This window comes from Gossypium arboreum, chromosome 7 (assembly GCF_025698485.1).
Source record: "Gossypium arboreum isolate Shixiya-1 chromosome 7, ASM2569848v2, whole genome shotgun sequence".
Taxonomy (NCBI): domain Eukaryota; kingdom Viridiplantae; phylum Streptophyta; class Magnoliopsida; order Malvales; family Malvaceae; genus Gossypium; species Gossypium arboreum.
In genome coordinates this window covers 105539158-105566159 of record NC_069076.1, presented here as the reverse complement: position 1 = coordinate 105566159, position 27002 = coordinate 105539158, and the positions used below count along the sequence as shown (strand labels likewise).

General features: G+C 30.9%; 3 protein-coding genes and 1 pseudogene across 6 annotated transcripts; all 4 read right to left on the bottom strand.

The window, feature by feature from the left end:
- Window positions 1–941: 941 nt before the first annotated feature.
- Window positions 942–7903, bottom strand: LOC108472453 (aldehyde dehydrogenase family 2 member C4-like). 2 transcript variants are annotated; one of them, XM_053031079.1, is made up of 9 exons: window positions 7648–7903; window positions 7414–7556; window positions 5039–5422; window positions 4716–4805; window positions 3707–3880; window positions 3134–3271; window positions 2112–2249; window positions 1963–2024; window positions 942–1324 (listed from the first exon to the last, which is right to left on the bottom strand). In XM_053031079.1, exons 1-9 carry the CDS (start codon window positions 7757–7759, stop codon window positions 1051–1053), a joined length of 1515 nt encoding a protein of 504 aa, XP_052887039.1. In that variant the 5' UTR covers window positions 7760–7903; the 3' UTR covers window positions 942–1050. The 2 variants fall into 2 exon arrangements, with proteins under 2 accessions (XP_052887039.1, XP_052887040.1); XM_053031080.1 differs by having other exon boundaries at window positions 7419–7556; window positions 7648–7777.
- A 4874-nt stretch (window positions 7904–12777) lies between these two features.
- Window positions 12778–16575, bottom strand: LOC108459460 (FRIGIDA-like protein 4a). Its single transcript, XM_017758836.2, has 3 exons — window positions 15586–16575; window positions 13767–13942; window positions 12778–13687 (listed from the first exon to the last, which is right to left on the bottom strand). The coding sequence occupies exons 1-3, from the start codon at window positions 16439–16441 to the stop codon at window positions 13115–13117; spliced, it is 1605 nt and encodes a 534-aa protein (XP_017614325.1). The 5' UTR covers window positions 16442–16575; the 3' UTR covers window positions 12778–13114.
- A 1527-nt stretch (window positions 16576–18102) lies between these two features.
- On the bottom strand, window positions 18103–19168 carry LOC108482974 (uncharacterized). 3 transcript variants are annotated; one of them, XR_008285831.1, is made up of 2 exons: window positions 18743–19168; window positions 18103–18559 (listed from the first exon to the last, which is right to left on the bottom strand). XR_008285831.1 is itself a non-coding variant. In XM_017786119.2 (2 exons), exons 1-2 carry the CDS (start codon window positions 18735–18737, stop codon window positions 18229–18231), a joined length of 327 nt encoding a protein of 108 aa, XP_017641608.1. In that variant the 5' UTR covers window positions 18738–19109; the 3' UTR covers window positions 18103–18228. The 3 variants fall into 3 exon arrangements, 2 of the variants coding, with proteins under 2 accessions (XP_017641608.1, XP_017641599.1); XM_017786119.2 differs by having other exon boundaries at window positions 18103–18547; window positions 18730–19109; XM_017786110.2 differs by having other exon boundaries at window positions 18730–19108.
- Window positions 19169–20811: 1643 nt separating this feature from the next.
- Window positions 20812–24949, bottom strand: LOC108480601 (uncharacterized; annotated as a pseudogene).
- Window positions 24950–27002: the final 2053 nt, after the last annotated feature.

The following is a 27002-nucleotide window of genomic DNA, read 5'->3' as shown; positions in this document are numbered from 1 at the left end:
CAATGACGTATTAGTTTTAAAAGTAAGATTGAGAGTCGGGTTTTACGTTTATATTGCAAATCATATTTCAATTTTCCTTAAATTTATTTTGGTTTAAGTTCTACGTATTATGTTTGAGCTCCAAGATAAAATCAATTTTTTTTAATTTAGCATAATAAAATTATAAATTTTGAAGGATTAAAATATAATTTTTTTATATTATTAATTTTTAATTCTATAGTTTTTAAAGAATTTATACTAAAATTTTAGTATTTTAAGGAATCAATGCCATTACTTGACCTCTTTGACACTTAGCAAGTACTATCCAAATCTATTTTGATTTAAATCCAAAATAAACATTTGTAATTGAAGTTCATGAACATATGGAGTTGGAATTTTTGGTTTGTCATCTTGTAGATGATTTATATATATATTTATAAATATAAGATAGGCCATATAGGTGATGTTTAGAATTATCTTTCACCAAAACATTAAATCAATATTTGGGTGTTGAATTTGGTAATAATTCTTATATTGAATCTATTTTTTTTTCTTTAAGTTAATTCTTGAACTTGATAATTATTTCTATATTAGGACTTGATCCAGACAATTGTACCCATATTGAGGCTTGAATATTTTTTGTCCAAGTCAATACCTAAACTTGACAATTGTTTTCATATTGGGACCTGAACTTAGCAATTATTCTCACATAAGACCATGAACTTTAAGGTTTTTAAGGAAATATCAATGGCTAACTTGGACCAAAAAAAGTTTAAGCCTCAATTTAGGAACGATTACAAAGTTCAGGGATTAACTTGGACAAAAAAAGTTAAAGGCTCAATGTGAAAACAAGTGCCAAGTTCAAGACTAACATGGACCCAAAAAAATTTACACCCTAATATGAGAATAGTTGCCAAGTTTAAGCCCCCAAAGTGATTTAATCGAACATTAAACATAGGAGATTTTCAAAATATAACACATGCGGTTGTTCTTGCATAGAGATATTTTATTTATTTAGATTTTTATGCTCTTAAAATAGAATTCTCCAGTAATAATTAGGGACTTGTACACTTAATGCCATGGTGAGTCAAGAATAGGAGTTACAACAGACTTGGTTTGCAGATACTCGTTAAGTGAATCCATGCCATTTTCTCTTCCAAACCCACTCATCTTGAACCCACCATATGGACAACCTACATCTAGCAAAAGGTAACAATTGATCCACACGACCCCGGCACGGACCGATCTCGACACCGTGTTTGCCACATTCAAATCCTTCGTTATAACCCCGGCTGCTAGGCCGTAAGTCGTGTCGTTTGCCCTCTTAATTGCCTCCTCCATGGTCCTTATAAAAAGAAAAACAAAACACAATGATTATCTTAAAACTAGTTCGTCAACGGAATGATACAATTAGAAAATATAGACTAAATCTATAGTTGTATGCATAGTATAGGATTAGTAATTGAATTTAACCAAACATATTTAATTACTACTATTTGGAACTAGTAATCCTCGATAAACGATAACTATTAAATTCATTAAGTTATGCTATTTCCAAAATTTAATGCGACAAACATATAATATTATCATATGTGTAAAGTCATACCAGCTTATTATTTCCACATATTACTCACTTAAAATCTAGTCAATGGATTAACGGCTATTAGTTGCATCAAGATTGAAATTTCATAATTTGAAAAGTATAAGGACCTAGAATGATCAATTGGAGAATATGAATTAAACATATGACTATATGCATAATACAAGACTAGTAATTCAATTTAACCAAATGTATTTAACTGCTACCATTTGGGTAAGAACTAAAATTCCAAAAATTGAAAAGTACAGGAACTAAAATTGACCAACTTGAAAAAAAATGGACTAAAATTGATCAAATTAAAGTAGAAGGACTAAATCCATAATTTTTACAAAGTAAAGGGACTAATAGTATAATTTAACCAAATTTTTATAAGAACTACTTACTTGAACTTCATCAATGACATAACTGGCCCCAAAATTTCTTCTTTTGCTATGATCATATCTTCCTGTTAGACAAAAAGGTCCCCATAGATTAAGAAACATATAAAAAACATCATAGTTTTAAAAGGTTGTTCAAACAATATATTTGTTACCTTAACATCAGCAAATATGGTAGGCTGTATGTAATATCCCTTTTGGCCAATGCTGTTACCCCCTGTTAGTAAAGTGGCTCCTTCTCTTTTGCCATGCTCGATGTATGATAGTATTTTCTCGAATTGATTTTTATTGGTCTACACCATTCGTCAAAATAAAAATAAAAAATTGCATTTATTCATATAGGCCCTCAATTATACATGGAGTCGATTCAAGTTTAAACTGGATCAAAATAAATTAATATAAACGAGTTTAAAATATAGATGTCGGTTTATAACCAAATCCGACTTACATTTTCATTTTAATATCCATATTTGATCTGGCATGTCTAAATTAAATTATATTTTTAACCCTTAATTGAAGCAGTAGTTAAAGCTTTTATTTGTGATATACATTCAAATCCTATCATCCCTTCGTTTTTCCTAATATTGTAACTGATAAAAGGTTTAACTGTACTATTATTCTATACACTTTTTTAGATTTTTTGGAATTAGTTCGTTTGCTTTTAATTTTGAGAATTTAATTCTTTAATGAAAATCAATTAATAGCATTATCATGGACTTTAATTTTTATATTACACAAGTAAAAATTACATTTTTAAAAATAATGAGCAAACTAAATTTCAAAAATTCAAATAGTACAAAGACCGAAAATATCTAAATAAAATAGTTTATCTCATATTTATGAAGCATAATTTCTAAACCCAATTTTTCCCTCTCTTTTTTTTTTCTGTATTTGGATAATGACTATTGATTAGCTTTAAGCTACATAAATATATTTAACTACTATACATAAAGTATAAATACTAAATATATTACTATTAGGGTCGGGCTGACTTAGATTTGATAATCTCTATCTAAAGTTCGATTTGTTTAGAAAATAAAATTTACTTTTTATTTAAATCGATTTTTCAAATTTAATGTTTTTATCAAAATCTTTCAAATTTTAAACAAATAACTCGAATTCTAAGTAGCGTTCAATATAATATGACTTGTGTTTGAAACATATAAATTACACTTACTTGAGGTCCTTGATTAACTTGAGGATCAAAAGGGTCTCCAACAACCCATGCATTTGCTTTCTCTATTAACTTGTTCACAATCTTATCATAAATACCTTCTTGAACATAAATACGAGAACTGGCCACACAGATTTCACCCTACAAAATTTAAATGTTAGGGTTCCAATTATGGATTTAAAGCTACTATAAAAGTAAAAATGAACTGGGAAAGTACCATAGAGACCTCTGTATTAAGAGTCGAATTGAATTTTGCAACTCACTATCTAAAAAATAAATAAATTAGTTCGTATATATTAGATTAAAGAGTAAATTATCCCTTCTGTTAAAAATTTAATCCATTGCTATTGTTAAAAATTGGTCATTGTATATCAGTATGATGTACATGTGGCACACCATGTGTCTCTATTAGTTTTTAATAACATAATTGGTTGAAATATTTAACAGAAATGATTAATTTGCTCATTAATCTAATATATAGGAACTAATTTGCCTATTTTTTTAACAAAGGAAGCAAACTGCAACCCAACTTTTAATACAAAAGACTCTATAGTACTTTTATTGAAAATAACGTACTTTGCTGGTGAAGATGCCATTGAAAGCAAATTTTGCAGCCTCATCAACATCAGCATCATCAAATATTAACAATGGGGATTTGCCACCCAACTCTAATGAAACTGGCTTCAAATTGCTTGCTGCTGCAGCCATCATTATCTTACGCCCAACCTCAGTTGACCCTGTAAAGCTCACCTGAAAGACCCATCAAGGAAACCTCATTTCTTCATCAATGTGATTTTTTTTTTATCTTATATATAAACATGACTAGAAACTCATATTTTAAATTCATCTCAAACTTTAAAACATTATAATAGAATCACTAAAGTATCAATATCAAATCAAACAAATTCTACTAACTTAGCTGTCAGCTTGAGTGTTAAATCACTACTTAAATTTAATGCAAAGTACATTTAAATATGTGTATACTTACCAAGGGTGAAGCTAAGAATTCTATTCAGAGTTCAAGATCGAATTATAAAATTTCGGGATTAATGTTAAATATTTTATTTTTAATTTATTTAAATTAAATTATTAATTTTGAGGCAAAAATACATTTTTTTATTTAATCAAATACTAGAAAGTGTTGAATTGAATGTTTTAATTTTTTGGAGGGGCTAAAAAGCAATACTCCCATTTAGCCAGGTGGCCGAGGCCCACCTGCTCGCTAGCTACAACCCTAGTACTTACCTCATTGACAACTTGAATTTTACATAAAAAAAAATAGTCTTCATAAAATTTATTTGTTTTTTAACATTACAAGTATTAAAGTTGTTCATGTAATTAGTACATTTTTTTTAAGAAAAAATTGATCCACATGAGTTAAGTATGCTTCAGGTTAGATTCGAACTCCTATTTAATGCTCAAAACAACACTAAACTAACTAAAGAACCTGATTGATAAAATATTGATACTTTAAAAGCTCAAACGTTTTAAACTTTAAAACCAATTAAAAACCTGCACCATAGTTTAGGGACGTAAGGTACAAATTAACCTTAAATATAAATACATATGAAAACATATATCTTACTTTATCAATGTCCATATGAGAGCTAATGGCAGCACCAGCAGTCTCTCCAAATCCATTCACAACATTGAGCACTCCATCAGGGATGCCAGCCTGAGAAATTTCAACCCAAACAAGAATCAAATAAACATTCATTTTAAGATCGGTTTGTTCTATACATCAGATTGCAATTTACGTTTTCTATTCAAAAAATAAATAAATTAATTTCTATATATTAAATCAAAGAGAAAAAATGAGTAAATAAGTCAAATTACATTTTGATCTAACTTTTAGCTTTTAACATCATATTAAAAACTTGTTTTAATTTAGTCCAAACTTTTAATTACCAGCTTAGCAAGATGAGCATAATAAAGAGCTGAAAGAGGGGTTTGTTCAGCTGGTTTGATCACCATGGTGCAGCCAGCAGCTAATGCAGGTGCAGCCTTGATGAAGAACATGGAGGTGGGGAAATTCCATGGAAGTATAGCTCCAACGACGCCAATGGGTTCCCTGAGAGTGTAACCTTGTAGTCCTTTGCTTAATTTCAACACGGTTCCATAGATTTTATCGGCTGCACCTGCATAGTAACGCAGTGTCATTGCAGCACCTGGGACCTCCATGAACTTGCAAAGAGAGAACAGCTTGCCACCATTAATGGCTTCCAATGTAGCTAGTTCTTCTATGTTTTGTTCGATCAAGTCTGCAAACTTCATTAGGATCCTTCCTCGTTCCTAAAAAGTCAATTTAATTCAACAGAATATACTAATTAAGTGATGAATTTGATAGGGTGTTTTGAATTTTTCGAATAGTTACTGATAAGGAGTAAAAAAAAAAAAAAACTATAATAGTATTATAATAGTATTACGGAGGCCGTGTATTAAGAGACTGGATTGCATATTGCTTTTTTCTACTAAATAAATAACAAATTAGGCTTTATATAGTAGATCAAAAGAAAAGAAATAAATTGACCTATTCATTAAAAATTTAATCCATTTCCACTGTTAAGTGATAATGTAACAAGTGGAGCAAATAGGCAATGACATGTGACATGCCACATCATCACTTAACGGTAGAAATAGAAGAAATTTTTAACAAAATAATTAATTTACTCTTTAATCTAGCATACAAAGGTTAATTTGTCTATTTTTTAATAGAAAGAATAAAATGCAATTTAAAATTTTAATTCACAGTCCTCCATAATACTTTTATCTAAAAATTTGGTTTTAAAGTGCCGGATTAAATTATAAAATTTTGGATGCCAAAAATTTTTTATTACCATTATTTATAATTTTATAATTTTCCAAGAGACTTTAGTAGTATTTTTACCATCTAGAGGGCTAAGGCTTACCCCTTGTGTTTGCCCTTATTTGTTATAATTTGATTCTGTTTAGTTGTTGGCTTTTCATACTAGCTTTGAATTCCAATCTTTTAGACTTTTATGTTGAGAAAATGACTTCGTTGTATCCCTTTTAATATTTTTTTGAAAAATAATTTTATATAGTGCTTTTAAATTAATTTTATTATTATAAGCATAAAATAATTATTTTATATTATAAAATAAATAAATAATAAAATTTAATAAAGGTAATTACGATTTTAACTTTTAACAAAAATAATCCAAACATCACCGAATCGAATCAATTTTGGATTTCCCTTTTCTTTTTTTTTTAAGATAATAACAAAGGAACATTTTGTGACCCACTTTACCAATTTAAAAAGAAAAACATTAATTATTAGTACGTGTAATATATTTTTTTCATTGATAGGTACGATGTGTAATAATAAAATCAATCCTTGAAATTATTGGGTAACCAACAGACAAAAAGGAAATATCAATAGCAGGCCGCCTGTTTTGTGTATATTATCTAAAAGTTAGTGGGTTAGTTGGTAAAATCACCATCAACGTTCTTATATTAAAAGAATCAATTTGGTTATTCTATCAGTTACGTCAGTTTTTAATAATATAAATGAATGATTTTTTAATAAAAAAGAACTAATTTGCTCTTTGATTTAATGTGTATGGACTAATTTATTCATTTTTGGAGTAAAGGAGTAAAATAGAATCTAACCCCTAATATAGAGACTTCCATGATACTTTTACCTAAATTAATTTGATTTTAAAGCAGGTGAATTTAGATCAAGGTAATTTCGATTTATAATTTTTATGTAGTTTTGGGTTCAAATTGTTTTTGTCATATGAATTTATTAGATAAGAGTGAAAACATAGATTTTTCTAAATATCATAATTAAATTATATATTTTTATTATAGTTAAAATATAATTTTATTATTTTAATAATTTATATTTTTCTTAAAAATTTTAAAAATTAAATTAAAATTTTATCATTTAAATTTCGACCATTTTAATTTGTTTCGAATAATATCAACGTAGTTAATGGCTTGTATACTTTTATATTATAAATCACTTTTTTCTTCTTCAACTATTTTTATATTTTTAATGAAAATAAAACATGGAGGCTAAATGGAAAATTTTCCTTTTAAGTCCCTTCAACAAAACAAAATATTCAATTTCAGTTTTTTTACCTTCAGTTAAATGAAAATAAATTGCATTTTCAGCCCTTTCGAGAAATCAATAATTTAACTTTTAAACCAATTTAACACTAAATTTTTAATTCTGACCCCAAAATTTTATAATTTTATCTCATTTCCCCCATACAACAGAAGAGTTGAAAGTAGAAAGGAAGTAAACAAGGAATACATACAGAACCTGATAAGCGAGGCCAAGGGCCATTATCAAAAGCAAAACGTGCAGCCTTCACAGCCAAATCAACATCTTCTTTATCCCCTTCCGAAACCCGAGTTATGGCCTCCCCGGTTCTCGGGTCGATTGCCTCGAACGTTTTCCCTGTAACACAAATCGTAAACTTTTAAAAGGGACCTAAAATGAAATTTCCTCATCGTATTAACTTACAACTTTTTCCCCGGTTTTTGCTTACCGGAAACGGAGTCAACGAAGTTGCCGTCTATAAAGAGCTTGGTGAATTTTATTGGTGGAATATTGACAAAAGATTCAGAGCTTTGAGAGCTTCCATTGCAATGATCTGCCATTTTCAAGTTTCTCTGTGTTTATTTTTCTCATCAGTATGTCTTTGGTTCACCATGTAGATAAAGAGAAAGATGCCACGAGGAGAAACTTTTTAAATCATAAATTTGATTATAATTTTTTTAAGCCTAAAAATAAAGTAGACTCAAACAGCATGTATTCAAAATTTAATATCCGTATTTACTCTAAATTTGAGTATTAATAAAAAAACGAATTAAATATGTATCACCGATAAAATTTATTTGAATAGAATTAAATTAAGTAAACTCAATTGATGGGTAAAAAATTAAAGGGTAACACATATTCTATACCATATGTCATAATAAGAGCACTGAATAATGGCACTGACTTTAGATTAGTCCAAAAAATGACTAATAGCACTGAATTTAGATTAGTCCAGAGTCGACCAAATAAGAGCAGTAATAACCTCCTTACAATATGATTCAATAACAACATTGTCAAACGGTTTAGAATGAAGCCAGGTAAGCACCTCAATCGAAAACTAATAATATATAATAAAACGGATTATTATATAAAAATTTTATAAAATAATTCAATAATTAATTGAGTCATCGATCATAAACAACATTCATTGAACCGTTAATTAAATATAAGCAATCAATTAAGTTCTTGAAAATTCAATTTCCGTGTAAGCCCTTAACAATCATTAACTTTATCACATGGCACGCTAGGGTTGCGCCTACGTGGCGAAATTTCTTTTAATTTGTTTAAAAATCATTATAAATTCTAAAAATATAAATAAAAAATAGAACTTCCAAATTTTAAAAATAGTAATTTTAAAAAGGATAAAAATAATAAAAATTATTAAAAATAAAAAAATTGTAAAAATAAAAACTTAAAATTTTTAAAGGTTATTACAAAAATAGAATTTAAAAATATAAAATAAAAAATGGAAAAAGATTATAAAATTTATTAAAATAATACAAAATTGAAAAATATATATTAAAAATCACAAAAGTATTAAAAAAATAAGAATTGAAAAAAATTAAAAATATATAAAATTATGAAAAGAGTTTGCATAGGTAGCTAATATGTCACATAAAGATTTGATCATCAAGAAAAAGAACTAGAATTGGGTTAAGGTCGAAGAGGAGATGTTCAGGTTCTTTAGTGACGATACCATGTTCCACACGACATTTATGCTTATATTAGTGATAACTACAAGTTAATCAATCTCAAAGATGGATCCATAAGAAATATAATTTATTATATTTTCATGATTTTTCTTGCAAAAATATAAATTTTTGTATTTTTATAATTTTGAAAAATTATAAAGAAATTAGGTGCAATTTTTTATATAATTTTGAAAATTATATATTTTTCCATTTTATTAATTTTCTATTATTTTAATAACTTTTGAAAATATTTTACAATTTTATAATTTTTGAAAATTTAATTTTAAATTTCAAAATCTAAATTTTTGTTTTTTATTTTTTCAATTTTTATAATTTTATATTTTGAAATTCAATTTTATAAAATTTTTCAAAATTTAAATTTATTTTATAATTTTTATTAATTGTTTTAAACAACTTAAAGAGAAATTAATAAATTTCACCATGTAGCATAACCCTAGCATGCCACATCGTAAAATTAATAAACATCAATGACTTACGCGAAAATTGATTTTTCGAGAGCTCAATTGATTGCTTATATTCGATTAAGAACTTAATTAAGTGTTGTTTTCGATTGAGACTCTCTAACTTATTATTAAATTATTTTACAGATTTTTTTATATAAAAAGTGCAAAAAAATCTCATTAAATTAGGTCTTACCCTTTGAATTATACCAGCTTCTATTCACCTCTAGATAATATGTACATATTCAAACTAGACCTGACCATGGGTCGGGCTACTCAGCCTTGCCCAAAGATCCACCCGAAATATGAGAAGATTTGGGCAAAAATATATGCCAGAAAAATGGGCTTAGACAAAAAAATAAAGCTCGTTTAAAAAATGTGCCAGGCTTCAGATAAGACATTTTTAGCCTGAGCCCGGCCCGACCCAAATTCACTAAAGAACAAAAAAAATCTGTTCTTTTTTTTTTGTTTTTAAATGTTATTTTCTCATTATTTTGCTACAATTTTATTATTATGTTGCAACTATTTTGTTGTTATTGTTTGGATATTGTATAAAACTTATTTTATTGTTAATTTTGTTATTATTTTAAAGGCATTTATTGATTTTGTTATTATTTTAGAGGCATTTACTTATTAAATTGTATTTACCTTAGTGTTATTTAAGTCTAATAATTTTTAAAATTTATTTTTAATTTTTGGGAAATATTTATTTTGATATTTTTAGTATTTATGATGTATTATATATATTTAAAAATTATATAAAATAATATAAAAATAATAATGCGGGCGAGTCGGGCTCGAGTTTTCGCATTTTATCTGGTCGGCTTGTGCAAAATTTTAGGCCCATTTTTTAGCCCGGCCGAATAAAACGGGCCTAAATTTTTAGTTGATCCCTACTCGGCTCGGCCAATGAGCACCTCTAATAGTAAGTTTACTTAACTTTAAAAAATTATAAAATGGTTATTGAATTATTAAAAAAAATTTATTTAAATCACTAAAGTATCAAAATTTTTTATTTAAGTCACTTGGCTACTAATTTTTTTTTTAAGTTCGGCTAGCAAACTCCAAACGATGATTCAACGATCAGTATGGTGAATCCGTATCCATATCCATTGATGAGTAGAAGAATATACCTTAAATCCAATTCAATTTGACAGTCTGTGTCAGAGATCGAATAAGAAAACTATTTAAATTTTGGTTCGCAGATTTGTAATGTTCAAAGTTGCTTCATAAAAAACAATTGAACTGTAGAAGAGAAAGGGAAGGAGAGCTTTCGATTAGTGTAACCGGTACAAATAGAGAAGACCATACAATAACAATTTTAACAGTCTAATAACTTACATAAAAACTTTTAAATAGTTCTATGATTATTTTGTAACTTTTTTTTAAAATTAAGTGGTCAAAATGCAAACATACAGACCTTGAGTGTAATTTACCCTTTTTCTTTTTATGGGGTGACACTGGAACAGTGAAATTCAGACAAAAACACAATCTTTTAAAATCGAAATTAAAATGTAATAATATTTTATTACACGACTTTGTGAATACCTACAACATATCATTAAAGCTGTGATTCTTGGTTTTTTTTCTTTGTTTTGGTCTGTGCTTGTTTTATATTCGGTATGAAATCATTTGTTCTTATTTTTATATTAAAATATAATATAATAATTTAAAGTTTTTAAATTTCAAATCTTTCCTTTCACTCGCAAGTTAAGATATTCTAGGAAATGTCCGTCTGCTTCTTTGTTTTTATTCGTATTAAACCTTGTTGTTTTCGTTTTATGATATAATTATTTTTTAATAAATTTGATAATTAAGTATATTTTGGTACATATATTTTTTTTATTCATTTTATTATTTGAATTTGACAATTAGATCTATTTTGGTCTCTGAATTTGGATTCCGTCAAGATTTGATTACGTGATTAGCATTCTTAGAATAGGACTAGATTGGTTGGTTGGAGCGGTTGGACTGACAATTGATCGATATACTGGTTTGAACAAAGGGGTTGAATCGATTGAATCAGAATCTACTCAAAATCGGTAAAAACCAAAAAGTGGGACAAAAACTAGTAGTTGAATAGAGTTATTAATTTTTTTAAAAGAAATTTATGATTTCTTTAATTATTTATTTAATTATTGTTGTTCTAGCAGTTGAACTTATCAAATCAATTGATTCGAGAACCAGTGGTTTGATCAGCTCAACCATCGATTCGGTTATTAGAACATTGTATGTGACAGTCTAAAATTGTACCACGTTGCAAATTTATATAATTTTTTAAAGCTATTAAGTGATGATGTGACATAATCTTAGAGTGTCATGTCATCAAATTTTTATATTTTTAAAGTTTCGAGACTATTATGAATTTAGTTGCCAAGTTGAAGCACCAAAATGGATTAAAAAATTACAAGTACAAAATAAATTATGTTATCCCGTTTAACATTGGTTGGGTTAGGTGATAAGAATTACAAATTTTTAAGAAAGCTAAAGAATAATTTTATCATTGTATAAACTTATTCTTTTCTTTTTTTTTAAGGATTTAAATTAAAATCTTATCATCTATAATAACTTATATTTTCAAAAAATTAAAGAGATTCAAATAAAATTTTATCATTTCCTAATCTGTAGTTCGAGTCTTGTGAATAGAAAAATTGTATAGGTAAGCTTACTCCTCCATTTAGAATTATGAACTAATTCAACTCTGAAGCGATTAATCAGGCATAGAAGAATTTTAGGGGGGAAAATAGTATAGCTATCATTATGCTCTTAGTCTCCATATAAGTCTATGCCTCACCGTTTGCTATCTAATTTTATGTCTCTAGTCAAAGCGATTGGATCACCATTTTCTAATTTAATTAATTCAACTTTGCTGTCTGATTTTATGCCTCTAGTCAAAGCGATAGGATATTTATTTTTCAATTCAATTAATTCTAACTTAATTTTATGCCTCACCATTTGTTAGTTTAATTTTATGTCTTTAGTCAAAGCGAAAAGATCTTCGTCTTTCAATTCAATTAATTCAACAGTTGTTTGCTACCTAATTCTATGCATTACCGTTTGTTAGTTTAATTTTATGTGTCTAGTCAAAACGATAATTCAATTAATTCAACCAATAGTTTGCTATCAGATTTTATGCTTCACCGTTTGCTACATGCATTTGGTGAATCGATCAGTTCAATACCATTGTAAGGTGATTGTAGTAACCTTTTTCTATAATTGTAGTTTAAAGCTTTTATCCAAATCATTGTGAGGTCATTGTAGAAACCCCATTTTTTATAATTGCAATTTAAGGCTTTTATCCAAATCTTATCAATTTAATCGAAGTATAAATTTAAGGCTTTTGATGAGTTTTTTTCCAACAAGATCTTCTACCACAATCCCAAATAAATCCTAGATCCTAAAATCTTTAATTGCATAGAAATAGCATTATGATAGAACTACTATACATGCTAGAAAGTAAATACGTAAATTCCAATTAGGACAAAAATCTAACACGTATTAAAAGCTTACTAAATATTACAATTTCATTATTGCAATATTTCCTCTATTCATCCTCTCTAACAATGAAATAATTCCTAATTAGATTGTTGATAACACATGAGGACACAAGGCAGCTTACTTTTTTTCAGGATTATGAACCATCTCCAATAGGAAAAGATTACTTACTACTCATGAAAACAAGATAGGACTATATGAAAAAGATCGGCTTCCAAATTTCGAGGAAACCGACAAGTTTCCAACTCACTAGGTTACTGAGTCTAGACTATTGGGTACTCGAAGAGGGTTGGAACACCGACGGTGCTGCAGAGCCATAGTCATATGCTACATAACTAGTTTGACCCCCATAGGCACCACTGGTTGGAAAACCGGAAACCCCCAAATTTTCCACCGGGTGTACGTAGTGCTGTTGAGTAACGGCAGCAGGACTTTGTGAGTGAGTCACACCATATGCTGATGCATAAGGAACAGTAGGAGCCTCGAAAACATTCTGGCCAACATAGTTATACTGTGCGGAAAATCGTGCAGCCGGGCTTTGCTGCGCTGAGGGAGCTGGGTTTCGGCGATTGAAAGGGGGATAAGCATTTGAAAACTTAGCTGCTTTTGCGGGACGGAAAGCAGGTGGTCCACTGCCTCGGGCACTACCAGCACTATGACTTCGTTTATTCTGAGGCTTTCCAGCGGCTGCTGAACTCTTTTTCCTATCTGACTTGACTTTTTCCAGCTGCGTGGCTCGCTTTCTTAACAAATCAGTAGAAAACTCTGATTCAAGCTTATGGTCTTCAACGCATTTGATAATAGCTTTAATTGAATTCAGCTCCACATTTTTTGACTCCTCCTGCATGATTTATTTAACTTTAACCCGCAGTTCTTAAATTGTTATGTTATTAGAAGATAAAAGGTGAATACATATATACCGTTGCAGCTGTGGAAAAATTTCCATTCTTCAATATTGTGGTGGCATTCTTTTTGGAATTCTGCTGATAGGACTTGAGTAGATAAACAGGAGGAAATCTCTCTGTAAGGCCAGCTGCTCTGGCAAAGTACACTGCCTCGATCTCTTTGCCGTTCTTTACTAGTTCATCAATAATATCTAAAAGTTCAGAAACAATCCAATCAATGAGGTGCTATTTACTTCAGTTCTCAGAAAATGATGATAAGCATAATCCACATTCATCTTTAAGTAATATCAATCACATATTCCACAAAATTCAGGTTTTTCTTGAAAGTGTTTGTGATTTGCTTAAGAAAAAAGAAAAAAAACCACTTCAAAACTACCAAATCAGAAGATTGTGCCTCATCTTACAAAATCCTAGGCAAAGATTTGATGTCTTACATTCCAAATATATTGGCCTAAAATAAATTACAAGAGTGCTGAAGCCAGTCCTAGTGTGCATGAGTTGTCACTATATCAGCACATAAATTGAGGCACTGCATGGCTGACATACATTTTTGGTTTTTGACACACGCATTCTTATTATAGAGAAATGCAGGGCAATAACTTATTCCAAAATCCATAAGCGCAAACACAAGCATGCATATATATATATATATGCTACCTAGTAATACAAGTGGAATCTGCTGACATTCAATTTCTGACACTCTTCTACAGGTACAACTCTTACCTAAAAGAGTAACATAAAGGAAGTGGTGGATTGTAATGCAGCTGCTAGACATGACAAGTTTAAATGAATTATGTAAATACAAGTAGATTCCATAAAAGCATAACACATCCAGAGGGTGTAAACAGCTTGGTGAGTCATAAGCTAATTAAATTCCCAAGTATAGGTCAGTGATACCTATGTTAAAGAAATACCTCCACAATTACATCTTCAGACATCTTGCATCACTCATGTCTTCAAAACAGGATGTATTGTATAAATATTGATCAATGATTATCTATAGGCATTACATAAAGTTTAAGGCAGACAACCAGATAACTCAGGGTGAGAATATGCTTTCAGTGTCTGGTCAGAGCAACCATTAGCAATGCAGTTCACTATAGATCCACCATCTAAATGGAAAATTTGAAAAGTGTCATCACAGACAAATACTAGGAGTTCAGGAAATTGCTTTTAGTGAATCCCACATTATCCCAAATTAGATTGCTTGATAATAAATCCCTCATGATACAAAGGGAACTAGTTTATTAATCTCCAAAACTGACACAAAGCAATCCTACACTACCAAATTGCTTGGATGCATTGCAAAAAGGGCAGGTTAAAATACAAAGCTTCAAACAATGCTAAATACAAATTCAGCACCATACCGCATATAATTTCATTGTCAAAACATATCTATTATTTCACGTTTATTATCCTAAGCAAACCAAAAGCAACAAGCAAAACACATTTAGCGAACATCAGGAAAAAAACCCTAAACTCAGTGTGTGAATATGCTTCCAGTGTCTAGGTAGAGTGACCATTAGCAATCAACTCACTATGTAAACAGCACACTCGGAAAGTACAGTCATTACGCTTCTAGGACATTTTTTCAGTGAATCCCATATATCCCTATTAATACTTGATACAAATCAATAAAGGAACCAGTCTATTTGATCTCCACTAATGACACTAACTAGACCATCAAATTACCTGGATGCATCGCCCATTCAGCAACTAACCAAATATGAGTTCATCCTCAGATCACATTTGTTATCCAAAGCAAACCAAAACCAACAAGCAAAATACATATTTTATCACCTAAAAACTACACATTGAAATGAATAGCACAAACCTCCCATTTTATCATCGAACCCCAAAGCAGCAGCAAGCTTAGCCATATCCCTCCTCGAAGAAAAATCCAAAACCAATTTCCTCAAAAACCCTTCATCAAACCTCTCTTTCAATTCAAAACCAACCACCATATGCAAAAACATAACCGCTTCCCCCGGCGTAAGCCCTTCTTTTTCACCATCCAATTGCTCTTTCCATCTATCAACAACCTCCGCCGCTCTTTCTCCGATATTCCTCGAAAACTCCGGTCCTTTCCCTTTCTTCTCCTTCCAACTCGACTCAGGAAACAATGCATGAACCAACATCCCACATGCCCATCTCTTATCAGTCAACCCTAAAGTTTTCCCACTTTTTTGAGAAACAAAATCCTCAAAAGCTTCTAAAACAAGCCGGTGAGGGTCGACAGCTTCAGATAAAGCGACGGAGATCTCCGCGCGTAACGGGACTGACTCTTTCCGTTTCGAAACTATGAATTTAACCAACCCAGCCGAGTCCATACGACGGGCGAGTGATTTCAACGTGTCGGAGAGCTGGGCTGAGCCTTTAGGGTCCTTGAATTCGGCGAAAGCTGCTTCTTTTAGGGTTTCGATGTGGGCGGCGGCGGCGGATTCACGGTCGGGGAGGGAATATTCACGTTGAGAAAGGGATTCGAGAGTTTGGGAGAATTTGGAAGAAAGGGATAAGAATTTGGCATCGAGGGAATGGGATTTTTGGGAAAGGGAATTTTGCAGGGAAGTAAAATGATTGGTTAGGGTTGTGAATAATTCGGTGCATTTGGATACGATTTTCTTTTGGACTTCAAGGTCTTCGATGAATTTCTGTACCCGGTCGGCGGTAATCGGCGGCGCGGTCGACATCGGCGATAACTTTACGGCGGCCTTTTGATGGAAGTGGGGAGGAGAAACGGACTTCAAAAGTCTAAACCCTGGGCCTAGTGAAAAAAAAAATTGTTTTGGCGTAAATGAGAAAATACCGCCTTCGCTGCTGAACGACGCCGTTTTTGATGAAATTTGGGACTTGGGTTATGCTTTAAACAATGGGCCCAGTATTAGACTTACAAAGAAATCAAAAGCCCAAACCTATCATTATTATTTATAAAATAATTTAATTTGATCATTATTGCATCGAGTTTGAATTAAATTACTTGATCTATCAAGTGAATTAAGTATTTTAATACTCAATTCAAGCCGTTAATCAATTTTTTATAAATTATTTATTTTTAATACCTCTAATATTAAATCATGAAATTACTCTTAATATATATACAATTAAAACTCGAATCTTATCATTATTTTTTATTTGGCATAAAATTTATATCTGAAGTGAGTTCGAAGTCAAACCTAAAGTCAAATATATAAATCATATAAATAAGATTAATCGAATCAAGGTGGAATAATTTGATTCAAACTGAATCTAAATTTTTATAATAATACTTGATTGAAATCAAACTTCAAGTCAAACTCAAATTTAATTACAATCGGAGTGTTTTGTTTCACTTCCTATTTCACACTCAATAAGAATGCTTTTTCGTTGTTTTTCTTGATTGTTAGGTAAAAAATATTCTTTCTTGCAAAGTTGAAAAGATGAGCAATCATTTTCAATAAAATTGATAGTAGATATTTGATGCCTTAAATCAAACCACATTAGCATATTAGAATATGCTTTCCAACCATATTTTATTCACTCAAAATGGGTTTACACCAATTGTAATTTCCTACTTTTAGTTGCCCCTCCACTCAACTTAACATACATACATACATACATACATACATACATACATACATACATACAAATTCGTTTTGGGGTCTCGATTATGTGTGCTTCTTCCTTTGCCTCTCCACCTCTCTTTCATTGGACCATGTACGTATGAATGCATGACACAAACACTAAAGGATAAGCCTATGCTACTACAGCTGTTAAAAATATTTGCTTCTTCAAAAGATTTAGTAAAAGAAGATTGCTGATGTTGACTCTATTTCTAGCATTTTCTTTTGTTTGCTTGTCATCCCATATTGTAAGTCCCATTACATTTTATTAAATTTAAAATGAGTTGGTTTTCTTAATATTGTTTTTTTAATATCTAAAGTAGATATACAAAATAAAGGTAAAAGTATCATATAAATTTTTATATTAAGAGTTAAATTATATTTTATTTTTTATTCAAAAAAATAGATAAATTAATGTGATTGATGAAATAACTAAATAATAAAACGTAATATGCCATGTGTTCCTCGTATTAACGTACATAAATCGATTTTTAACAATAAATAAATGTAATTTTTAATAGATATAACAATTCACTCGTATTACTTTTGCCCTCAATGAATTCACTTATTTTGGCTTTTAGTTCAAACCCAACATCACAAAATCGCCTCTGGTTTTTTACAATTCCAACGAGCTGTTATTGCTGCTAATTCTTTTTTCACAATTTCAAAGGCCTTGAATGAATCTAAAAACATGTTAAAATAAACAATCAAGAGAAACAAAATTCGATGGAAGAATATTAAATACATTCCCATTTTATCAAACACTGGAATCACAGCTTAAAATATATCGGAAAATTTCCAGAAACAGGCTATTTACAGAGGGGGGGAAAAAGATTCAATGAACACAAGCGCATTGATTCAGGGATTTTCATCAAACATTAAACAGGCACTACAGTTTTCCTTAGAAAAATACTAGAAGGATCAGCAAACCTGACGGAGAAAGATCTAGAGAGATTTTCAGGCTCATCCCATGTAAACCCATGATCGAAATTCTGAGAATAAGTGTGAGGATCATAACGAGGTACTCTAACGGGAGATTCAAAGATCTTCATCTTCTCTTTCTTGAATTTCACCCATAGCAGCTTCAGCTTGTTTGAGGTGCCTGCAGTGGTGGATGATGATGATGATGATGATGGTGAGTTCACTGGTTCAACCTCATGGTAGTCTTGGCTTAAGCACATGGTTTTGCACCCTGAGCTGCACCAGTTTCTGATATCCATTCAATTGGCAGCAATGTTTAAAAAAAGATGTTGTAATTAACTTGAATTTAACAAAAAATAACAATATTCTTGAGTTTCGAAATCTAAAAAGTAAAGAGATTAAATTCCTAAAAATACATAGAAATTAAATTTTGAACATCAATCCAAGCCGAACCAAACCTTATCATCACACCTTACATGACACTTAGAATCCACTTTACCCACCGAGTTTCAAAGGAGTGCTTTGTTAAAGGGATTTTTTTATTTTTGCACTTTCACACTCTGGTTTTTTTTTCTTTTCTTTTCTTTTCTTTTTGCAATCAAACCGTGCAAGGCAAGCACTAGGAATTGTTGGGCCCAAAGCCGAATAAGCTTGGAAAATCCCCAACATCTCGCCTAATACCTCACACGAATGGTAGTTCTAATGCTTCTCTGCCTAGGATACCTTCAACCTTCATCAAATATGATAGCTAATCACTTTACTAAACAAAGTACTAATCCTACTGATATGATAGCTAGGCCTCCTAAACATAGCAAGGCATCTCATGTGCATAAATATATGAACCATCCCAATCACATTAAATTTAACATGAATCCCCTCCAATCACATCTAAAAGCACGTGTTGAAGATTATCTATGAATCAACACAACACACCTATAACAATAGGGCCCCACCTAAAATGTTACAAAATAGTGTAATGTATCATGGAGGCTTTTATACTAAAAATCAGATTGCATTTTGTCTTTTCTACTTAAAAAAAGGGAATTTAGTTCTTGTATATTCGATCAAAGAGCAAATTAGTTTGGTTAAAAATCTCATACATTTCTACCGTTAAAAACCGGTCCCTATATGCTAGTACAAGGTACATATGACACTCCACGTATCACTGTCTTATTATTTCATAATCTACGTCAATTTTTAACAATACAAATGGATAAAAAAATTTAACAGAAAAGATCAAATTTCTCTTTGGTCTAATACACGAAGACTAATTTACTTATTTTTTTTAATAAATGAGGCAAAATATAATTTAACTTTTAATGCAGGTTTACCTGCAAAATAGCCCAAACATTCGCATTCTCACTTAAGACACTTTTCACACTATTACTTTGTCGAAGTACCTTCAAAACCTGAAAATACTTGAAATCCTTTAATCACTTAAAAACTCTTAACACCTCCGTGTGAAACTCCACATGGCTTGTAACTTTCATGGTGGACAATAATCGGTTTATTAGACCATGTTTTGGACAAGTGGGGGTGCATGGAGCAGCTGATGCTTTTGGTAGCACCTCCATTGTCCAACCTTTGAAGATAAAAGCAAATGCTTTATGGAATCTCAACCCTAAATCAACTTTTATCTCAACCTATACTTATTCCTTCCTTTTTCCTTCCTCTTAAAACAATCACACCATAACACATATTCTTTGATTTTCAAGCTCCATCACTCATCAACATAATAATAATAGACCCCCACGAACAAAAAAAAGAAGATAGGAAAAATGTGCTACGCGGAACGTGGCTTGGGGGTGCAACGAAAATGGTTGTTCTTGCGGGCATTGATGACGGCCCCTGGACCAAGAACCAGGGTGGCTAGAGACACTAGTTCGATGAAGCAGTGCCTTTGTTCGCCTACGAAGCACCCCGGGTCGTTCGATGTAGGCACCACCATGCGGAGTACGTGTGGGGTGGCCGATTCGTCAGCAAAAAATGACTGCACCAACACTATGCCAAGCCTGTGCTGGGGGATGGTCTAAAATCAGGTTCTGAAATGGGAGTCTAATGGCTCGAAAAATATGTAGTGGCCTAACCTTTTTAGATTTCGCCTTGTATTTATTTCCTTTGTGAATTTACGAACAAGGAATGAAGGTCGATTTGGTTCAGCAAACTAGAAATGATTTCTTAAATGACTTTGCCTTAATGTAAAGAATTCAATAATTCAATACGAAGAAAACTGTAGAAAATCATGGTAATTGAGTCAGTCCAGTTAATTTGAGTTGGGTCAATTAAATAGTTTTTTAATCGAATTATTTTAAAATTTAAAATTTTTAGATCTTTTCAATTTGGATAATTCTAGATTTAAGTCAATTCCAAATTTGAAATTTTTTTTTATTCTAGTCATTCAAATTTGCTGACCAATTTTTTCAAATCATTTCATTTTAAGTTCAAGACATTTTCCACTTCAAATTGACTTTTTCATAATCAATTCAGATTAGTTCGGATTAAGATGAAAATTGGGATTGGGATCAAAATTACAAGCATACTTTTGACAACCAAATATTTCATTTCTATTTTGACAAGAGGCATTCATAGGCCACTCAACTTTGGGTTTGACTTGGGCATGCATTTTTCAACCTCGAGTCAGTCCGACCCAGCTAAACCCATGATACTTCTAAATATAATGGCATTTTGAGCTTGTTCAAGTAATAGACACCCTCTAAACCTCGTCATCATGAGAATTTTAATCCCAATGAGCACAGTTTCAGGGTAAGTTACAAGAGGGGAAAAAAAAATCTTAGTTGAATATATTTTTCATCCATTTATGGGTTCATATGCACCAACTAGCTGAAGTATGATCACTTACATTAACATGTACAGTATAACCAAAGAGGAATCAAATTGCTGCAGCTTTTAGTACATCAATTGACCAAAAATCAAATATGGGATCAATGTTCACCAATTACTGCAAAAACATAAACCCATTCTACGATTAGGATTACCACTAAATGAGTAATTTATATATATATACACACAAATATGAATATATCTTGGTGAAAGTACCTGTCAGGCCACTTTATTATAGGGATTGAATCAAATATAATCCTTATACTATTAACAAGAATCAAAGAACTTTTAATAGAGATAACATTTATTGTTTAAAAATTATATAAATCCTTTTTCATTTGTCGAACCAAAAAGCTTTAAAAATATTAAATTTGTTAAATAATAAATGTTAACTCTAATAAAATTTGACCTTATATGATTCTTTTTAATAATATAGGAACTAAATCAGTCTATTTAATAGTAAAAGGACTAATTTGATCCAATCTATATAATAGAAAGACCTGTCAAGTACTTTCACCAATATATCTGTCAAGACCAGCCTAAACATGCTATAGAAAGAAACTGTTGCAACAACATGCTAATGGCCAATTGTTGGGAAGGAAGGGTGAAACCAGAAGTTTTTTCGGGGAAGGGGGAGGGGGCACGGAATTGAGTTATAATTTTTTGTGATAATCAAAATGCAATTTTACCATTAAAACTTTACATTTTCTAGAAGGATTATCATTTTTGAAGGCCAAAATGCAATTTTACCAGATATTTTATAACTTTCAACGGGACTAAAACATAAAGTTCCAATTTTAGAGGAGGCCAGGACCCCTGCAGCCACCTCTGTGGGTAAGAGACGACAGCAAAACTTATTCATCTAATCATGTCTCCTATTTACTTATGAGCCCCCCAAAAATTTGAACTTATGTTGGCATGTCAATGAGGAGGAAATTTGCAACTAGAACAGATTGGCACAAGTTTTCTGCACACACACTGTTTATAGAGCACAGTTTCATGTATGATTCGAATTGGTATCATTGTTCCACCGAGGTACGGTAAGAGGGATGACAAAAGAAAATAGATTCCTCACCTGAGCATGGCAGTCTTGACGAATGATCGTTTGGTTTCTGGTATTTACAGACACCTCGCATGCTACTTTTGCCTGAAACATCACTGAAAACATAAATAAAATGGTAGTTGAACCTTGAAGCATTCTCATTTAGTATGAAGAGTTACTTAAAACAGGGTAAAAGTATCGTAGAGGACCTTGCATTAGGAATCAGATTGCATTTTGCTTCCTTTACAAAAAAAAGCAAATTAATCCTTGCATGTTAGATCAAAGAGTAAACTGATCCTTCTAATAAATATTTCATTCATTTCTACTATTAAAAATTGGTCCCTACATGTAAAGCATGAATTACATGTGATCCCTCAGCTACACCGGGTTTTAACAATATAAATGGATGGAATTTTTAACAAAAAGGACCAATTTGTTTTTTAATCAAATGTATAGGGACTAGTTTGTTATTTTTTGAGTAAAGGAGGCAAAATGCAATCCGACTCTTAATACAAAAGCCTCCTTAATACTTTTTTACCCTTAAAACAACTATTGAAACATATGTATTACACATGAAACAACTTCCAGTAAGGGTATTAAATGTTCTGCTGGTCAGGATTTATAAACATAAATTGCAGAGTGAAGCTAACGAATCATTGTACTATTAAAAAATTCATCTCTCTTGATGGAATCAACTAAAATTCAAGGATTTAGACACCCTTTATATACTTGTTGAGGCACGTCACTCTCTGGGACAGACTTGAACTCTTAACATTGTTCTTAAGGTGTTTATGCTCAATTTTAACTTTTGAGTTTTTGTCTCTTGACTCCACGGAGAGCTCTCAACAGGTTCACGGAGTTTAGTGAGAGCACCTGATTCACCAAGGAAATGTTTTTAGCATTTTGGCCTTGGTGGGTTCTAACCCATGCTAAAAACATTTCCTTGGTGGATTAGGCACTCCTGCCAAACTCAGTGAACCCTTTTCGTCTCTCCGTAGTGTCAAGAGACAACCCAAGACTAAAACCGAACATAGACACTCTAGGAACAATACCCTTGTTGAAGGTCCAAAACCAAATCAAAGAGTGACCTCCCGTCAACAATACTTGTACCAAATCATAGATGCTCATGGCTTGAGATATTAGTTACAGTAAAATGACTTTATCAAGTTCAAAATTGCACCGATAGATACGAAGCAAAAGAAACTACTATCAAAACTAGGCCCTTAGAAATGAAACAAAAATGGACCTCTCACTCAGTCCCCATCTACATTTTAGTGCACTAGCAAACATTCTCTATTATGCATTAGTAAGATGTGACTGAACTGAGAACATAATTGCATCTTTCCCATGCTTTTGGTGTGGACTACAAATAAGGATCATATTCCCACTATGTTAACTCCAATAAGGCCATGGCATAACCTTTCTATAGCTAGGTTTCTTTCAAACAGTAAACATCATTACCTCATCTACTTGTTATACTCTCGCTTTAGGCCCCATCATCATCAGAATAGTTCACCATTATAAAAATCTAGCAACATGCATGATCTTCATGGCTTCATCAGGAGAACTTGGCCTTATGACCTCACCTAAGTATCACACCTAGTAAACCTCACCATTTGCAAAAGATAAGTCGGAAAGGGTACTTGATGAAATCCATCCAATCCTTTCAAGTCAAGTCCAACAATGCTCTAAACTGACATCCACAAGCCTATCACAATACCAACAGAGGTAGAAAACTCAAGGGCTACCATGTAACTATAGTGACTCTTTGCACCTTCAAAGATGTGAACCACCTTCATCTTAACGACTCTATGTATCCCACACAGTGAGAACCATTGTAATCAGTCACCATACAAGACAACGTATAAATTGCAAATACAAATATAAATACATGTCCGATCAATTCTAATAGTAAGTAGAATCAACCAAAAAAATTCACAGAAAAAAAAAACAAAATTTAAAATGCAAAAAGCATACGTTTGCATCACAAAATTATAATTTCAAACCAAATAAACCATCAAATTGAATTTTTTTTTTTTAAATCTCACCTTTAGGGGAATTTTAAGGAAACAAAGACCAAGAACACCATTAACTTTAGTGGTAGTATCAAAGGGAATAACCCCTTTAGCCCAATCCTCAATCAAATAAATCACATCATGAACAACCTCAAACCCATTCAAATCGAGCGTGGCGTTCACGTACGATCTCCCTCTTGCTCTCACGCGCCCACCTTCCGAATTCACCACCCCAAACTCCTTCCCCCTATACCCAACCGAAACGACGAGCTTTTCATAATCCAATGAAAAGAAATCCCTGTTGCGGACCGAGATAGTCAACGAAAACGAAAGGTCGATGGTGAGTTTGGGGGACGAGTTGACTCCGACGTGGTTGAGTCAAATTCGAGCGAGTTTGAGAATCGGATCGGATGGGTAGAAGAAGAGTACGGTGGCGGATAGGAGGAGGAGGGCGCCAGCGAAAATGACGCCACGGCGGAGATAGTGGTTGGTTTGATTGGGACGGTGGTAATAGACGGGTGAAAAGATGACGTTTTGTTGGTTAAGGTTTTGAGGGAGAGGGATATACGGTACGGACGAGTCTCGTAAGCCCTGTTTCGACATCGTCGTTTTGTTTTTGGTGGGCGTTGATTACCGATTAGATGCCGCCAAAAACCCAGGAGGCGGGTTTTTCGGTGTACCAGGTTGTCGTTTTCTGTTTTGCGAGGATTATTAAATTACAGTTCAGTCACATTTGGCAAAGTTATTTTCCAAAACAACCATACATTTTCAATTTTTTATAAACAACATTTTAAAATTCATTTAATATATGCATCTTAAATTTGCTATACTAATTATTCTTAAATTTATTCTTATCACAATCAGAATAACAACAGATCGAATATCTATCGTTTTTATAAAATTTATACTTAAATTCATAAATTTATTTTAAAATTCTAATATGTTCATTATTCAGATTATTATTTAAATTTAAATTAATTAAATTATTCATTAAATATTTAAATTTAAGAAGATTCGATTATTCTTAAGGAAGGTAAACACCCGACCAATAGGTCACAATATAAATTCATTTAATATATGCATCTTAAATTTGTTATACTAATTAAGTCATTTCATCAAATTAATCATCAACAATTTGAGCATTAAATGTCTCGTTGAAATACAATGTGAAGTATAACATGTTTTTTTTTTTTCTGGGGTAAAAATAACATGCGTATATTTTTTGCATTGACAACTAAACGCAAGTCACACTTGAGGCGATGAATATCTTTAACCATCAAGCTATCACATCATCAAGTTAAAATAATAAATTGAATATATTTTAACAACAAGTTGAAACAAGATTATGATTTGAATATATTTTAATGTTTAAAGATTAATTTGAATTCTTTTTCAATAAAAGGAATCAGAATTTTAATTAAAAGATTTTAAAAAAAACAATATAAAGAGGGAAAGAAAGGTTGAAAAGAGAGAAGGGCATCACATCTTTAACAAAATAATTGAAAGAAATTAGTTGGTGATGAATTTAAATAATGATACTATTTATTCACAAGACAAAAAGAAGTAATGGATAAGGTAATCCATTAATGTATTAATGTTATTATGAGTGAATCCATGTGCTTTTGCCTTTAATTTAAAACTTTGTTCATCACTATAACTTCATTTAATATTAAATAGGAGAAAACAAATCATTGTGAAAATGACATCTGTATATATATATATATATATAATATATAAAGAAGCATTTAACCATTTGATATTTTCGTTGACGAAGTGACATTTAATCTTTAAAATTGATAATTATTTTTATTTTTATAATTTTTTAATTTCATTTTTAAATTTAATTTTATTAAAATATGATGAAGTGACATTTTAAGACTATATTATATTATTATTTTAAAATTTTGGAATTTTATATAAATTTCAAAAAGACTTAATTTAAATAAAAGTATTTTTTTAAAAAATTTAATAATTTCAAGTGATAATTTAACATAAACAGAAATGTCACCTCATTGTACTCTAACAAAAACTAATTTCATGGACTAAATTTAAAAACATGCATGAAGGCAAAAAAAATTAAGGACCAAAATGAAAAAAATCACCAAATTTATAAACTAAATGTTAATTATATTTATCAAAAGCGGATTGGTTTTAGAAGGAAAAAGAAATGAAATTCTCATCATTTAATCCTACTCATAAACATCTCATATTTCAAACATGGTTTGACACCATTCAAAACTCATCTCCAAATCCATTTCAATTTCAGTCCAGAAAAAATTTGTGAGGCAATCCTCAATTGCCACAATGAATTGAATTAGTTCTTTTATGTGGATAAAGTTCTCTTATCTAAATCTTTCAAGCAATAATCGCATAAGTATCAATCATATTCATTTTACCGTTTACGTTTAAGGATTATAGCTATATTTTTTAATAATATCGTCTCCAAGGTTTAAATTTGTATTGTATTATTGAGAATGCATTGTGTCTTACCATTGCATCTAAAACTTATTTATAAAAATAAGAGCATAAATGACAATTTTAGAGAAAATTGGGATAAAATATATAAAAAAAGTCATAATTTATATTTCGCATTTAATTTTATGTAACATATTAACCATATTTTATAACTTAAATTCAGTATTTATTTTTAATGTTTAACTTTTCAATATTTATTTTAATTATTTAATTTTTCCGCTTATCAAACAACACCTAAATCTTTTATAAATATTTTTTCATATTAATTTTCTTTCACCTATATCGTGCATGGGTCATAATCTAATATATATTTAAATGCATGATTTAATTAATGTCATGAGTTAACTATACACTAACT

What these genes read in the sequence shown, in the direction of transcription:
- LOC108459460 (XM_017758836.2), bottom strand. Translation starts at nt 16,441, where the DNA reads ATGTCGACCGCGCCGCCGATTACCGCCGACCGGGTACAGAAATTCATC. An exon ending in GTTCGATGATAAAATGGGAG is followed by an intron (nt 13,943 to 15,585) that starts GTTTGTGCTATT and finishes CTGAACTTTTAG; the next exon opens with ATATTATTGATGAACTAGTA. An exon ending in ATTTTTCCACAGCTGCAACG is followed by an intron (nt 13,688 to 13,766) that starts GTATATATGTAT and finishes TAAATCATGCAG; the next exon opens with GAGGAGTCAAAAAATGTGGA.
- LOC108472453 (XM_053031079.1), bottom strand. Translation starts at nt 7,759, where the DNA reads ATGGCAGATCATTGCAATGGAAGCTCTCAAAGCTCTGAATCTTTTGTC. An exon ending in ATGCTCATCTTGCTAAGCTG is followed by an intron (nt 4,806 to 5,038) that starts GTAATTAAAAGT and finishes GAAATTTCTCAG; the next exon opens with GCTGGCATCCCTGATGGAGT. An exon ending in ATGTCATTGATGAAGTTCAA is followed by an intron (nt 1,325 to 1,962) that starts GTAAGTAGTTCT and finishes TCTTTTTATAAG; the next exon opens with GACCATGGAGGAGGCAATTA.